Below are 18179 nucleotides of genomic sequence, written 5' to 3'. Positions count from 1 at the left end.
ATTCATGATATAAGGTATCGTTTAGGCACTTTAGATATTCTTTGCTGCAAGAAATCAAAATCTCTGGATTTTTGCTTCATGCTGCTTGCTGCTCCATATGGCCAGAGGCCTCAGCCTTGTCGAGGTGACATGTCTACCCACATTTCTCCTCACCTTCACTTGGCTGTCATTGCCCACGGGTCTGACCCCATGCAGTGAGTGGTTTTGGTCCTTCTCACTGTCAATAATCATTCCTTTGGAGTTCTTAGTGTGTATGCTACCAATGATGCAGTTGAAATATCTTTTCTTTGGTGTTGGCTTGCTGACTCATTGCCACCTGCCACTTGGGTTTTATGTGGTGATTTTAATATGGTAGAAGTGTCTTTTGATAAATTTAGCACTCTCCCTTTTAGATGGACAGCTGGAGCAAGAGAGGCATGGTACTATATGCACAATAAATTGTGTATTTTTTATCCCAATATTACTCGTCGTCATTCTAATAATGTTTGACATACCTAGTCTAATTTTTGAGCTGGTCTTGATAGGGTATTAAAAAGGATTGATCATGCCATGATCTCTACAAAATCTTTTTTTTCTTTCTCAAAAACTAGGGAGTTACCTGTCATTCCCTTGATGAATGTAATGCTATCAGACCACTTTCCTGTATCCATCATTATTGAGTGCCAAATAGCTCAGAGACATTCTCCTTGAACCTAGTTTTACCTCAACACTTCTTTGTTGAGTCACCATCCCACTAGAGCCCATATTTTTCGCATGTGGAATTTGGAGCCTTGAACCCACACCAATATTCGCTAGATTTCTTGGTGGAATGATGCTATTATGCATACGACTCAATTTCTGTACATCTATGGCAGAAAACATTCCATGTATTGTAGGCATTTTTACAATGCCACTACCAAAGATCTTAGGAACACCATCGAAGCTCTAGCTATGGATCTATTCAATGCAAATTTGCAACTTCGCCTGACAAATCCTAGAAATAAAAAATAGGTCGGAAACAATTACCAAGCCAAGGAAGCCCAAATTAAGGCCCATCTACACTAGCTCAAGGTTGGGGAACAAGATTCTAAAGAATTTTTCCAGGCTATCCATGCTCATCATACCTTGGTGGGAATTTCCAAAATCAAAGAAGGTCATTTTGTCATGTCAAATCTTTCGGACATTCTCAATGCCTTTGCATGACATTATGAGAAAGTATTCTCCTCCCAGGGAGTCTCACCTTCCAGTATATAGGCTTTGAAAACTTGTATTTTTGTTGTGCACAACCAATTATTGGTCAAGCACAAAACATTCTATGAAAAATTGCTTACAATCTCTAACCTCTAAGAAGTAGCCTTTTCCATGGTTGATGATAAATCCCCAAGTTGTGACAGCTTTCCTTGCAAGTGATATAAGGCTTTCTAGGATTGTGTCAGCCCTAATCTCCATAAAGTTTATCTAGAAGCCTTGCATTCCAACTCATTAGGTCCAATCATAAACAAAGGAAATATCAAATTCATTCCCAAACCAAGGGACCATGAGGACTTTGCTTAATGTTTCTTAGAAAATCATTGCCAAGGCTTCGGCCCTTAAGATTTTTCATCTCCTTCCACTGAATAGATAGGCTTCATTCAATCATGTCATATCGTTGATAATATTATTGCCATTTGGGAAGGAATAGAGTGGGCCCAAAAATCTAACCAGTCTTCTCTTTTTCTAAAAATTGACTTTGCAAAAGCCTACGACCGTATCAAATGGCACTTTATTTTGGCTATGCTCAAAGCTCTTGGCTCCAACCCAAGGTTTCTTCAATCAATGCACATGCTCTTTGGTGATGCTTCATCTTGCATTACTATTAATGGCAGGAAATCAGAGACCTTTGGCCCTTTCAAGTCAATCTGTTAGGAACGCCCTTTGGGCCTAGCACTCTATGTTCTTGCAGTTGAAGGATTTGGTTATTTTCTCATGAACACAACTTCTACTAGTCTTGTTTATGGCATAAACCCGCCAGCATCTTTTGAATAACTTGTCAATGGTCACTTTGTTGATGATTCCTTTCTCACTCTTTTGGAGGATGAAGATAATGTTAACAATGCCCTTCATTGTTTAAACACTTTTTATTTGGCCTCAAGTTTGGCTATTCAATGGCACAAGACACTTTGTTATCGGCAATCTTTTCTACCATACCCACCTTGGTTTCTCAATTACGGCTAGAAGTAGATCCATCATGGGGAAATCTTCCATTTTTTGGGAATCCCCTTTTCCTTTTGGGCCTCTCCTATTGATTTATGTATTGTTGTGCTAGCTAGGTTTGAAAAGAAACTTACATATTGGGTCACCAAGCCTCTCTCCTTGGCTAGGAAATTCTAAATTTTCTCAAGTCCTTACAGCCACACATGTGTATTACTCACCCTATTGGGGCCCTTTGAAAGAGTCTTATCTCAAATTGGAAAAAATCTTCTGTGACTTTCTTTGGCCTACTAGAGCTAATCATGGTGGCTTCCATCATGTTGCATGGGACTTTTGTTATCTCCCAAACACTTTTGGGGGCCTAGGTCTCATTAATTCTTAGAAGTAGGGTTTGGCTATATGTGCCAAATGGGTGATTTACATCTTCTCTGAGAATGAAGCTTAGAAAATCCTTCTCAGGGATTGCATTTCGCTAGGGTTTCCTCTCAACAGACCAGCATGAAGAAGAATTGGGATTCAAAACCTCATAATTATGAAACACCTAGTGCAAAGCCAAGGTACCTTTGTGGCTAAAATCATCTAGAGGGTATGGGAGCCTATCAAGCCTTGGCTTCATTATTCCAAAAATTGTCTTCAGGATGGACTTTCTTTCAACCAACATAACATTTGGTGGTCTCCTCTCCTTATTGATCAAGGAGAGCCCTTGGCCAAGCTTCGTGGAATTAGTGCCCTGTGTTTTCACAAATGTGATATTTGCACACCTACAGACATTTTCTCTAGGGTTGCCATGAATATAAGATCTTGGGAGAACTTTCAATCCCAATTTTGGCTGGCTCATCTAGATCAATAGATTGTTGACTTCCTAGCCTCTATCATTCCTCCTCACCTTTTACACAAGTTGGGGGTGCATTCAGTTAAGCCTTGGTGGAAAGATTGGAAACGGTTTCCTTGCACACTCTTCTCCAATTACAAACCCAAATTAGGTTATCATTGACTCCACTGATGACATATTCACTCCACACAAAAGTCATGGATTTTTAGATTTCATATGGTCTAGCCAACAATTACACCACCATAGAGAGCTCATCTTGCTTGATGTGTACTTTCCCAAGGTTTGCCTTTAGGGTCTAGATTGAAACACTTGGGTGTACCTAATCCTAGGTGCCCCTTTTTTGGTCTATCAAAATCCTTTATGCACATCATCTAGTTCTCCCATCAAGTACAACAATATTGGCATTGGATACATGATCTTTTCTATCCTTTTAGGCTAGACCTTTTTCCTAGCATATAATTCTGTTGGGAGATTATCCCATAATTCCCTTCAAGTACACCCAAATATGATAGGCCTTTAGATTGGAGATATTGTTCACTCTCTGGAAAGATATAAATGAGGCTTTTCTCAATAATCATTTTTCTAGTACAAATATTTCCTTGTATACTAAAGCCAACATTTGTAACAATGTTCTCATGTAGATTCAGGTGCAGGCAGACAAAGTGGCATTGGAGGTGTCTCATCTCTAGGAGCTCCTCCACCACTAGGGAAATGCTCCATGCACCATCATTAGGATTCTACCAAACTCCAAGTCAGTTGATTGCAACCCTCCTGGTGGGTGCCCTCAAGGGTGGAGCTCCTCTCACTGATCCCAATGTTCCAGATCCCAAGCTCATCAACACTCTATTGGTGGAGGTTATGATAGATGCTGGTGCTTGACCTTGCCACCTCCCTATGCCACTAGCTAGTCCCCCCTAGGCCTGATGGCACCCATGCCACATGCTACCTAGTTTGCTCTAGCACCTTCTTTGTGGCCCTCTATTACCAATTTCTCTCTTTCTTCCTCTAAAGGTCATCCTCACTTGGCTTTGACAATGCTGCCCACTAGAGGTAAAGAACAAGATAAAGAAAATGATAAAGATGATGACAGATGGTCAATTCCCAACCTCAACCCAAATCCCTCTTCTAGTTGGGGTTTTGAGGACTGACATGATTCACCTTTGGTTGATACTACCTTGGCAGCTTGAAGGTTTCTTACAAGCATTTTTTGATGAATATTTTTATACTTATGGTCACCGGTCGTGTGACTTTTACAAGGTGATAATGCATCCCCTAACCTTTTCTTTGTTCATTTGTATATTTTTGTTTAATTAAATAGTAGAAATAACCTATTCATTAAAAAAAAATTGCTTATATATTTATCAAAGAAAATATAAAAGTGACAATGAAGTGGATATTTATAAAATGTATGGGGTGAGTCATGATAAGATTTTAGAGCATTCAACGTAGAAGATTGATGCTTATATCATCTATGTGAAGAAATGGATCCCTGTGTTTAACCCGTCAACTTTCAATTCATACGATGGTCCTATATGGGTTTAACTTTACAATTTTCCATTTCAATTATGATCTGAATCTATCTTGCATTCAATCGATGACTCCCTTGGGTGTACCACTGGTGCAGATCTAGGCTCAACTGATTCTTTTGGTGTAGATATAGATGTAGACCTAGATGTAGAATTCACATTGTGGCTATCATTAGGATTCCAAAATGAATTTGCATAAAATTTGTGTCTAGTTGTTAGATTTGACACTTGGATGCGGAGCATCTTGTGGTATCTTGTATTTGTTGCCAAAGTAGAAAGCATCTAGTTACTGATTGTTATGTCTCTCCTATGGCTCAAGGAAAGGATTTCTTTTATGTGTAGTTTTTAATGCTCATTGGAATTTTGGGGTATTTATTTTCCTAGAGATAGGAGGCCTATAACTAAAACAATAATTTCCATAGAAACCACAAAAATCACACCCCCAATGAAAAAAAATTCATCATCCCACATCATTGCATTTTTTCCAATAGGTTAATGTTCTAACTATTCTTCCATATGTATAGTGGTCAATAAGGTCCTTTTGGATGACTATACAATCAACCAAGTTATTCTTGAGCACCTTGAGAGAATCAAGCTTGATTTGATTCAGGTAATCACCCATGTTGTAGATAGATAAATTGTCATAACAAGAATAAATGCAATGCATGTAGGAAAATCTAAGAAAGGATGGGAGAGAATACCTAAAATGAAAATCCAAATGAAAGTACAAAACCTTTCATATCATCATAAAACTTAACTAAAAATATCATTATTTCCTTATTTGGTAATATAGTTTTTGTTATCCATACAACTCACCTTTAAAAAATCTTAAATGTCATGTTAGGTTATGATAGTTTCAGTGAAGCAACCCATTGATGCCAATGTATCAACAACATTATTTCCCACCCTATATGTGTACTGACATTTTAAAATGTCCAATTTGTAAAGAAGTTCCTATTTTTTAATTTTTTATCAATGACATTAGTTTTTTTCTCAACCTAGGGTACACTTGTATGTCAACATAATGATGTTATTGCTAACATCACCCTACATAGTGATTTCAATATATCCATGTGTGAAACCTAGCTCAACCCCCATCATACCCAATATAAACTTGATCCACATGTGCTTTCTATGAGAAAAGGTTAGTAGAGAAGTCATTCAATGTGGTGTCCACCATGTCTCTTATGAGATCACCCCTTCACGTCTGACCTAGAATACCAAGAGAAGAATCATCAATATTTAATTTGACCCAACTCAAATCAAGGGAGGCCCCATGCAATCTATTATATTAATTATTTACTAGTTGAAGATTTAATTGTGTGTGAGAATTTATGTAGAAAATATTTGCATAGAGTTTAGAGATAATGGACAAGTAAAGCTTAACAAAAGAGGGCAAAAATTGATTAAATATAATTGAAACGTTAAAAAAAAAGAATGGTCAATGCTTGTTATTAAATTTCCACAATTCATAAAAAAAGTAAGTGGCCAAAAAAAAAATCCAATTAGACATCCCTTCTTCAACTCCTAGCTTATATAGCATGTGAGATGAGATGAAGTGAAAGGCAAAATTTTCTTATCAATAAGATTTTAAATATTGATTCATTTCATTGAAATGTTGATTTATTTGAACAAACAATCTTCTACTCTATTTTTCTCTTCATACATTCTATAAACCTATAAAAACTTAAAACCTACAATGAAAAAAATAATCTTTTATTTAGATATCTACATTGTTCACCGTGCACTGTATCTAACTTTTAATTAGATGTCTACATTGTTGAGTGTGCAATTTATGTAACCATCACTAAAAAAAATTATTCTCGAGAGTAAACAAACCTATCAGTAGAGATGGAGGGGAAGGCAAGGTTTAATAATGTCCTCCAACAGAATTTTGGTGAACCCAATCACATGATAATTTAAATGTGGGCAATTGACACTCTTTACCTAAGATGTTATTGATCATTACCTAAGTGGCTTTTTGATACATATAAAAATAGGTGGTGTTGGTTAGATATCGCCCTCAGAGAGAGGGAGGCATACCAAATTTGACAAAAATGCAAAAAAAAAACCTTTCTTGTTCTCTTAATATTTGAGTTTTTAAGTTTTTTATAGAAATTGAATGAGTCAAAACATGTTGACACAATAACATTGAATATAAATTATATTTATTTATATACACATGCAATTCAAGAGGTCATATTCTTTTTTTTGATGAATAGTCATTTTCTATTAATAAAAATATACTAAGAATACAATTCACAAAAAAGGGCCGAGGATACAAGATCACCCTGCAAATGAGTTCACACGGGCATAGTCAGAGCAAAAACACATGGCCATAGCCAGAATTAAACACTATTCATAAAATAAAAAAACATATAAAAGGCAACCTTAGGTGGCCAAAGTAGTGCCAGTTGAGGGTGGTGGTTCATCTCTATCATGGAAGCTGCAATCATCTTTGGGATTGGGGGATGAGCTAGGAACAATCAAACCATATTCAATAGCAACAACAAGAGGATCAGTGGTAGCCTTTGCATCTTTAACCTCTAGCCGCAAAGGACAAATCACCAAATCTAGGCAAGGCCATTTACCAGAAAATGCTCAATGAGCACCAGGAGGAGGAGCTAGGGACCAACTAGCACTACCATGGGGTGGGGAAGCTAAGTGATGCCTCCATCCACCATCGTCTATGCTAGGAGAGCGATGGTAGGAACCCTAAGAGCACAGGGTGTGTGAGTGGCGACCTGAGGAATGATGCTGCAAAGCATTGAGGTTTTTTCCAAGGCATCAGGAGGAACTCTGGCAATAGTGTAGGGGGTACTACCCCCAATGGTTTAGTGGCTCTTGCAGGTGAGCTACCTGAAGGGAAAATTTGTTAGCTTGCACCTAAATCCACATAATTACATTATTACAAATGCATGCTTTAGTGTACATTGCAATATTAATATCCAAAAAGCAGTGTGTGAAAAGAACAAGATTCTTATCTTTCCACAGAGTAAACAAAATTTACATCTTGAAAGTATGCCAAATTTGGGTGAATTTTTGAGGGATTCTGGGAGAATAATCCAGCAAAATCATGTGCCAAGAAAAAGGTTTAGGCCTGAATGACTTGAAAAAATCATGAATCTAGTGCCAATAATTTTGGGCATGCCTACAAAACCAAAAGATATGCAAGAAAGAGTCTAGTTGTCCATAAAAAGGGCATTTGGGATCTAGTACCCCAATATATTTGAGCCGAGACTGCAAGGGGAGACCTTGGAAGGCAAGGCACCAAGCAAAATGGGCAATCTTGAGTTCTATTATAGCACTCCAAATGGTATAAAATCATTTTTCTATTAGCATATAATTATTGTAAGGATATTTTTTTTAGGAAGGTATCTTCTTTCTTTCTTTCTTGTTAGTCTTGTGAGTGCTTTTATATATTTAAATCAAATAAGATGTTTATTATGGAAGTTTTAAGAACACAATTTTAAGTCTATTTTAGTCTATGCAATCATATCTACCATTTTCATTATTATATTTCTATTAAAATACCTAGCACTTCCTGTCCAAGATTTCAATAATTGAAAATATATTTTTATAAGATGGTTGTATATTAGTATTTATTATGGGGTTAAAGCACAAACCTATGTTACCTTTTATAAAGGAAAAGTGATATTAGAATTTAAACTCTTCAACTTTAACGACATAAAAGTGGCATTTGTGTTTAGAATTTGAAGATGATGTAAACTAATGAAATGTGTAAAATTAGATGAAGTTTATGTCTATAATTTTTTTTTAAAAATTGAGTGAAATTATTTTATAATTTTTAAATTGTATTTTTTAATTTTTTAAAAATAATAAAAATATAGAGTTCTTTTCCCATCAAACAAATATATGAAAATGTTCATATTTTGGTTTGGTTTTGGAATATGTTAGAGTTGACATGTATACCTAGTGCACCAAAAAAGAAAAATTGAAATTTGGCTAATATATTAAAAGTTATAACTAGTCAAAGTCAAATTTATCAGAAATTGATAGTGTTTTTCTCCCATCAAACACTTTCCATCAAATGTACATATTTTTTAAAACAAATTACATATTATTGAAGAAGACTCTCTCCTCTAGTGCAACATTTAAAAAAAAAAAATTGAACATGATTTACTATTTTTTTCTTATTTTTGAATAGACATCTTCCAGAATCTTAAGATACCTACTTGTAATATTTTCAAATTATAACATACTATCCATAATCAAAATAATAAAAATTTATATGATCATAATCGTGGCTTTTAGACCTACAAAAGCATATTTTTAGTTTTAAAAAAAACTTCAATTTAGTAGGTCAAATTGGCCTTCAAAGTGAGATGTTTACAAAAGTTTTGATTTTTTCTTGTTTGGCTGCCACATAGATAGCTTCAACTGGAACCATTTCAGCCATAACAATTTCGGCCAAAACGGTTCTAGCTGAAACCCCTATCGGCCGATTAAATTGCTAGCGTTAATGTCACTATTTGATATAAAATAAAGTTTTTTGTCTTTTAAAAAAAAAAAATATATATATATATATATATATATAGAGAGAGAGAGAGAGAGAGAGAGAGAGAGAGAGAGAGAACAACAAAAATTGGAAGAGGATTTTCGAAAGACAATTAATTTTGAAGCAATTTTCAGAAACTATTCTATGAATTTAATCAATATTGCAAAGGATCGAACATTTTGAAGGTGCTTTTTTTCTCATCTACTTATTTTTATTTTTATGTATTCTATATTGAACCATTAGCTGATAATTATTGAAATCTAAATTTATTTGTTTTTGTTTCTATAGATTAAAGTATTCAATGGGCAGTAAAAGGAAAAGATCAAGGAAATATGATAGAATAAGAGATGAAAAAATGAAAGGTCATACAAAACATAATCAAAACCAACCTACTAAAATTCTTGAACAGGATAAGATTCATGAAGAAAATGAAAGTAATGAAGAGGAAGAAATTGGCAGTTCTACTAATAGAGACAAATTAGAAGGCATAAAAGATTTGATGGATTTGGATGAAGAACTAGTTTTAAACCAAATTCCATCTAAAGATATGATAAATGATAACACTATCAGAAAGCATTGTCAGAACATGTGGGACGAATATTTCAAGGATAAAAGTATATTTGGACAAGCACAAGTATTTGTCAAGTTATTTCAGAGAAAAGATATGAGACCTATTTTGGAGTTGTTTGGTGTTGATAATAGGAAGAGCCATGCGCATAATATTATTAAAACAATATTGAAAACTTGAAAAATTCTTATAACAAAATTGACAACACAATCTAGGAGGTGATTTGAGTGATGCACGTAGAGCATTGATGACTACTATATCTAGTAGAAAATTGACACATAGAAAATAGGTACATGTAATTTTTGGTGTGCTACATATATCTAGAAGAACTATCTAGAGATACATCAAAAGGAGAAATATGTTGGATGATAACATTGAGAATAAATAAGTGAATATTTATAGAGTTCCTCGAAAAGACAAGATTTCTAAAGATGTAAAAAGACAAATTATCAAATTTTGGACCACACATTCTTGTGTTTCTTCCAACATGTGTGATACTATACAAATTAAAGATCAAGAAATAGGGGCCAAAATTGATCATCCAAAATATTTCATAGATATAACTCAAAGTGAATTATTTCAAACATTCAAACACAAATTTTCAAATGTCAAAATATGTCAAAGAATTTTTGAGAGTTTACATCCTTCCTTTGTATGCATAAATAAGATGTGTGAAACTTCTTGTTGTAGAAATCATGTTGAATTTGGTCTACACTTGCAATCATTTAAAAAAAGATATGGCAATACTTGATCCTAATTTGGTCATCCTTAGCAGTAAAACACAATTTGTGAGGTCCATATTATGTGTTAAATTAGAAGATTCAAATGAATTCAAAGTGCAATGCATCAAAAATCAGTGTGAAGATTGTAGATATTTACGCAATTTTTCTAAAATTATGTAAGTTGACAATATTAACGAATCCACACTAGTTTCATGGATGAGATATGAATATGAGACATACCAAAATAAGAGAGGAGATGAATCTAGAAAAAGTGTATTGAAGGAGAGTGAATTGCATTATGATGAGTTCATGACCAAGTTTTGTCCATTGATATATCCACATATCCAACATTGTGATGGTGCACGATGGCAAGCTAAATAGTTCGATGATTCCAAAAATAGTTTTCCACCTAGTTATATACTTTCAATTGTAGATTTTTTTTAGAATTATACATTTTCACCTCATATAGAGCTTCAAAGCCAATATTATCATTTTGAACAAGTTGCAATATTTGTCCAAGTGATCTATAGACATGCACAATTTGAGGAGGATCAGATAAAAAGGTTGGATGAAAATGAACGCATCATCATCAAAGAGGTTCATTTCTATATTAGTGATGATAGAGTTCATGATAGGAGTTATGTGGCTCATTGTTTTGCAATGTTCTCTGAAGATCTCATAAATCATGGAATAAATGTTTCAGAGCACTGGATTTGGTCTGATGGATGTGTAGGCTAGTATACACAAAGTAACACATTTATTTAAGTTTATTTTAGCTTATATTTATTTGGACATGTCTATTTTGATTTGATATATGTACATGCATAATTGTAGATACATATTATGTTTCATGTTCACAGGACAATTCAAATCTACAAAAGCATTTAATTGGTTAGAAATGCAACATGCTAGAACCAATGCTAGGTTTTAATGGAATTTCTTTGAAAGTGGACACAGAAAAGAGGAGCATGATGGAGCAAGAGCATGTATAAAATGTGTGCTTTGACAACATGAACTTGCAGGTAAATATATGCATTTTTTATGTAGATGTTTAATACTCTAGTAGCATATATTTTAAATTTTATATGTACATGCATATTGTATGTACATACAAGGAATAGGATAGAGAGCGCAGATCAAATTGTTGAATGGTGCAAAGTTCATTTTGGTACTCGAGATACTGAATACAATAAGCATTACTTTTGGGAGGTGAAAGGTGAACTAAGTTATATTTATTTTTAATGTATTTTTCAAATCAAGTTGAGTTTTTAATTAAATATTTATTTTGAAATATGACAATTATTTCTTGTATTTGTAATAGATATAGATCGATCTAATCCTTACAATTGTCAAACAATTCCTAGTATTAGAAGTTTACATCAAGTGATGACTATAAGAAACCATAAACCTCCAATAATTAAAGTAAGAAAGAAAACATGTTTTTGTGATGACTGCATTAAGGAAAATCTAGTGAGTGCATGTGAAAATATTGTGAATGGATATGTTCCACATTGGGATTTGAAGGAGATAGTTAGAAAGCCTCCTTTTCAAGATGTTGACATTGACATTGACATTCATGATCCTGTATATTTAGTTAATTATGAGTACATTTTTTATTTAGTTATGGTAGGTTTGTGTGCATACATACATACATACATACATATATATTAATATACATGTATATTCATTTTAAAATTAATTTATATTTATCTATATTTTTATATACATGCAGGAGATATTTTTGCAGTTCAAGCCTTATCAGATAATGCAGAAAATGTGGACTATTATCTTTTAAGATGCACAAAAGAAAAACACAAGTTGCTAGAAAGAACTATAGATGTTGATCAATAGTCATATCCAATTGAATTGGTTGTTATTGAAGGAACATATTATCAAACAAGGGTAATTGATAGTGGTATTGAATTTATTGAATACAAGCTTGGAGGAAAGGCTTTACATTACAGTAACCATGTTATAACAACCAAATTAAAATTTGAAGCAATACAAAGAAGAGAACGTTTTTGAAATCAAAAGTATAAATTGCCTATTGAAGAACATGAAAAACTTCTAGAGATAATAAAAAGTAGAGAGGATCCTAACAATACATTGTTTGTGGAGCTCTAGTATACCTATGTACTTATTGTGGAGCTCTAGTTGAGCTATGCCTATATAGCTCTTATACTTTCATATTTAATATTGATAGGATATTTGTTTTATAAATTTGTGTACATTGGATCATTTATCGTGGATATGCAAAATTACACATGTTTTGCTATTTTTATTTAAATTCAACATGGATATCTCATTTAAGACCACGTCTTAGGACCTCCCCTTAAGACAATCTCTTGGGACCTCCCTTTAAGACCACCTATTAGAACATCCCCTTAGTACCACATTTTACTTAACCTCTCCTTAAGACAACCCCTTTAGTATTTGTATGTATCTATATCTACATTGTTTATGTTTTCTTACATATGATTGTTAATGTTGTTATGTATTTGTGTACATATAATCTTTATATGTTCTTATATGATACATTCTTTATGTTTGTATATAATCGTTATGTTCTTGTATGTGTTAACATTTATTAATTAAATATTCTAACATGCATTCTTTAGGTCATACACTTTATACGTTCTTACATGTATATGTTATATGAACTATGTTACATATTACATACATTATATTTTATTAATTAAATGTTGTTAATTATAGTTAATTAAGACATGTCATTAAATATAGTTAATTATATTATAAATAGTTAATTATAGTTAGATTAAATAGAGTTAATTATGTTGGAGTTGATGAAAGCCAACTCCAAAGACTCGCAAGATCACCTGCATGCGAGAACCTATCAAAGAGAAGCCAGGGAGAGGAAGAGCATGGAGCAAGGGAAAAACCCTAAATGGACATGAGAGACCACAAGATATTGAAACACAAGAAAATATGTATTTACAATATGCAAGAAGTGATATGTGATCTGAAAATACAAAGAGGGAGCCCTCTTATAAAGAGCTCCAAGAATCTTCTAGAACAAGCTAGAAGGTGCTAGGAGATAAGTGTGACAACTAAGCATACATCCACTTAAGGTGGAAAGTCCTCGAACAATGTGAGAGGATAAGTATGACTTAGGAGAGAACAAACTCTCGTATTGTCAACAACTTATAAGTAACTCCTAGACTAAAACTAATTAATAAATGCATTTACCTAAGTAAGCTTAAGTAAATAGAATAAATAAATAATTATTAATTATTTACTGTAACATCCCCCCTTAAGTGCAACTTAGGGAAATTCCTTAAGCTCACAAAACTAAGATGAAATGCAGAATGGGTCCCGACAATGAGGCCATGTTAGGTACCCATGAACAATGCAACAAAATGCAACCTCTAAAAATGGAGAAAGAGAGAAAACCATGTGGGAAAAACCCTCCCCCAAAAAGAGGTAACCTAGTGAAGAACTGAAGAAGCCTCCAACTAGGGAAATGTCTCCTAAAAATGGAATAAGGAGTGATCATGAAGAAGCATCACTGAAGCATGAAGAAGCTACAAATTTGTCAAACTACTGATCTAAAGAACCTCCATGGAAGAAGAAGGTACAAACTGAGCATGTCTAAATGGTAGATGATCCATCTCACCAAAATGCATAGGTAGCCAACCACTGCAATCGCCTTGTAGATAGGATCAACCACTGAATACATAGTTCATACTATCGAACCATCAAACCACGGATACATTAGAAAAATAGCATAACACACCCCCCCCCCCCCCCCCCCCCTTAATGTAGACAGGGTGTGATGATAGGAAACTGAGAAGGTGGGCCGAAGTCTCTTGCAAACAAACCAAGAATGATGAAAGAGGGAAAAAGGTACAAACACCTATAAAGACATGGTCAAACTGACTCTGCATGGGCTAATATCCTGGAAGGGACACTCACTTGACAAAGGGAGAAGCCTAAAATAGCAAACAACTATCCCCCCATGGTGCTTTATGAAAATAGTGCATGTACAATTGACTCTAAAACAACGTTCATGACCCTCGGAATGCAAGAGTGGCACTTTATCTCAGTGTGATACATAAAAGTGCTTCAAATGATAGCTATAATGATCAAAACTGAAAACAAGCTATAACAAAACAAAGTATAGCAAAAAACAAGAGAATCCATGCCAGAAAAATGATCCTCGGGCCTAAAATACTCAAGATATCCACCATATTCACCAAGAACTAACATGCAAATGATTAGAAGTAGCATGCAATCATAAATTTTGACATGCAGCTGATTAGAAGTAACATGCAACCACCAAATTTACCAAGAACTAACATGCAAATGATTAGAAGTAGCATGCAACCATAAATTTTGACATGCATCTTATTAGAAGCAACATGCAACCACCAAATTCACCAAGAACTAACATGCAAATGATTAGAAGTAGCATGCAACCATAAATTTTCACATACAGCTGATTAGAAACAACATGCAACCATAAATTATGACATGCAAGATTTTGATAGTTGTCAAAACTGACATGCAAACTCACTAAACTGACATGCAACGCTGAAATCTCAACATGCTGGAAAGATCACAGCAACGTAGCATTAATCCTCATCCAATGATCGTGGCTTCAAGAATCTTCAAACGAGGAAGCAGTAGGGAGGCTCTGATACCATGTTGGAGTTGATGAAGCCAACTTTGAAGACTCCCAGGATCACCTACATGAGAGAACCTATCAAAGAGAAGCCAACGAGAGCAAGAGCATGAAGCAAGGGAAAAACCCTAAATGGACATAAGAGACCACAAGATATTGAAACACAAGAAAATATGTATTTACAATATGCAAGAAGTGATATGTGATCTGAAAATACAAAGAGGGAGCTCGCTTATAAAGAGCTCTAGGAATCATCTAGAACAAGCTAGAAGGTGCTAGGAGATAAGTGTGACAACTAAGCATACATCCACTTAAGGTGTAAAGTCCTTGAACAATGTGAGAGGATAAGTATGACTTAGGAGAGAACAAACTCCTATATTGTCAACAACTTATAATTAAATCCTAGACTACAAGTAATTAATAAATGTATTTACCTAAGTAAGCTTAACTAAATAGAATTAATAATTAATAATTAATTATTTACTCTAACAAATTAACACATTAAATATAGTTAGATTAAATATAGTTAATTAAGACATGTCATTAAATAGAGTTAATTAAGACATTAAATATAATTAGATTAAATATAGTTAATTATAGTTAATTAAGGCATGTCATTAAATATAGTTAATTATACTTAGATTAAATATAGTTAATTTTATACTTAGATTAAGGCATGTTATTAAATATACTTAATTATAGTTAGATTAAATTTATAGTTAATACATGAGACATTAAATATAGTTAGATTAAATATAGTTAAATATATTGTTGATTAAGACATGTCATTAAATATAGTTAATTATACTTAGATTAAATATATAGAACTTAATTATACTTATTTTAAGACATGTCATTAAGTATAGTTAATTAAACTTAAATTAAGGCATTAAAAATAGTAACATGTACATAAACATGAATATTCAAAACATATACATATGTATATTAACTTTTATTAATTAAATGTTGTAGTTCATGTATTCTTTCTAGGTGATCATAGTATTTATATGTTCTTATGTACATGTATATGTTATATTCTTATGTACATGGACCATTAAAATTATATAGTTAATTACACTTAGATTAAGGCATTAAGATGGATAACATATACAAAAACATGTTCATAACACATACATAAACATAAAAGATTAAGACATTAAAAGATCAATAAGATACACATGTGTACATTAAAAGATCAATAACATACATGTACACATATCTGGATAATATAATGTACCCATATCAAATGTACAAAAATAGATCATGTATCAAATGTCTAGAAATAAAATATATAAAACATCAAAATCTCCATATAAACATGTATTTGGAAATAACATATAAAACATCATTTAGTGTCCATGATATAAACATGTATATGGAAATAACATATAAAACATCAAAGTCTCCATATAAACATGTATCTAGACATAACATGTGTGTAATAAAATAAAAGGCCACATATGATAATCAGCTACATCCCCCCTCCTGATCCTGGGCCCTGTCCCCAAAAGGGTCTATTAGTTGCATCGGAACTCTATGTCAAATGATAACTTGGACCATTTAGTTATGTGTACAAACAAATTATATCAAGATCTACATGTATATAAATCAAATATATATATTTAAATTGTAACATACCTGGGACTCATGATGTGTAGGATCTGTCGGTGTTTGCAGATCAGTAAAACATAACATACTATCACTCATGTAGTGCCTGCCCCTAGTTTCCATTTTTGTTATCATTGTCGAACTCTTTTAGGCCATTTTTACACTTATGATTAGTAGCATTAATTTGAGTTTATCAGTTAATATTTCACATTCTGTTTATTATATGATGAGATTACTTGGTACTCTATATTTCATGTATGTATTATGATTATTATGTATTTTCTTATGGATACTTACCCCATACTTGCATGTGTATGGTGCATGTGTTTGTTTTCTTTATGTATGGCGTTTCTGATGTGGTTAAGGAAGGGAGTCGTAGTCACCTGCTAGTCGAGATCTACACGATGCACCACTTCCTGTCATTGCCTATTTAGCTTAGAATATTATGTTTGTACATGTGTGGATTTTATGTAGGTTGCAGGTACTGGGTATCGACTTCTCTAAATTGCCAGGATGAGCGTACCCTATCGCATTATCTCAATGGTAAGAGAGGGGAGATAAATTCTTAAGTCCAAATCCTAAACCCTTTAAGCCATTTGTCCTTATTGAAAATTAGTACAAGTATCTAAGTTAGTACCATTTGAATGCATTGAATGACATTAATTCATGATTATAACCCTTTTCTTTGATTTGGTACGTGTTTTTCTATGATGGGTTTTCATATGTTGCTTTATGAGTCTTTGGTGTATTTTCTATTAATTAAGTCTTATTAAAAGATTAATTAATGATTTAATTTAATAGAAAATTATTATGATATTTTAATATTTAATTATATTTAATTAATTGAGGAATTAATTAAATAAAAAGAATTGAATTCGAAGATAAAAGTTATAAGTTTAAATCTTGAACGTGATAATATTTATTTAATTTAATAATAATATATTTAGAGTTCATTTTTAAATGAATACTAAATATTATTGTTATTTAAGTTAATAAATATTTTATCAATTAAGTTTCTAAAATTAATTAAAAAATGAAAAGATATTAAATTATTAAAAGATTCTAGATCACATGATGCATGCATGAGTCTAAAATAGAAGAAAATTAATTAAAAGATAAAATAAGAATAATAATGTTATAAAGTGCGCATGGGATTAGAAGTAATAAATTAATTAAAAATAGAAGTCAAGTGAAAATTAAATAAAGTAATTTAATAATTCACTTAGCATGCATGAAAAGGTAAAAGAAAGATTAATAAAAGCTAATTTTAGAGTTAACTCTGGTGAGCAAGGAGTTCCCCGGGTGAACATAAAGTTAGTTCCCCGATTTAAGAAGAAAGAACCCTTTATCACCAATTGAAGGTTCAAATTGATAGACATGAATTTTGGAGATACAAATTGGAGAGATAAAGTTGGATGTGAGCTTTGACAAAATTTTGGGAGCAAATTTGGAAGTGAATTCTCCTACAATTTCTAGGTGGTTGCGTATTAGCATCAGGATCAAGTAGGGTCTTGTGTTTTGACCACTACATGATTCATGAAATTTAATATGTTCTGTCTACTTCGTGCTTGTAAGAAAATTTATTTTTTCAAA

At 33.0% G+C, this 18179-nt stretch overlaps 1 protein-coding gene across 1 annotated transcript in view; it reads left to right on the top strand.

The window, feature by feature from the left end:
• Nucleotides 1-18179, top strand: part of LOC149560384 (cytochrome P450 CYP82D47-like) — a 75487-nt gene that overhangs the window by 413 nt on the left and 56895 nt on the right. Inside the window, exon 2 of the mRNA XM_089827598.1 lies at nt 26-194. Coding sequence (XP_089683724.1) covers nt 26-194 — 169 coding nt within the window. The remainder of the gene's footprint in view (nt 1-25; nt 195-18179) is intronic.

The sequence above is a fragment of the Cupressus sempervirens genome, chromosome 4, assembly GCF_028749045.1.
Source record: "Cupressus sempervirens isolate cs-2001-9-10 chromosome 4, ASM2874904v1, whole genome shotgun sequence".
In the NCBI taxonomy this organism is placed as follows: domain Eukaryota; kingdom Viridiplantae; phylum Streptophyta; class Pinopsida; order Cupressales; family Cupressaceae; genus Cupressus; species Cupressus sempervirens.
The sequence above is the reverse complement of the archived record's forward strand: the minus strand, read 5'-3'. Positions and strand labels throughout refer to the sequence as shown.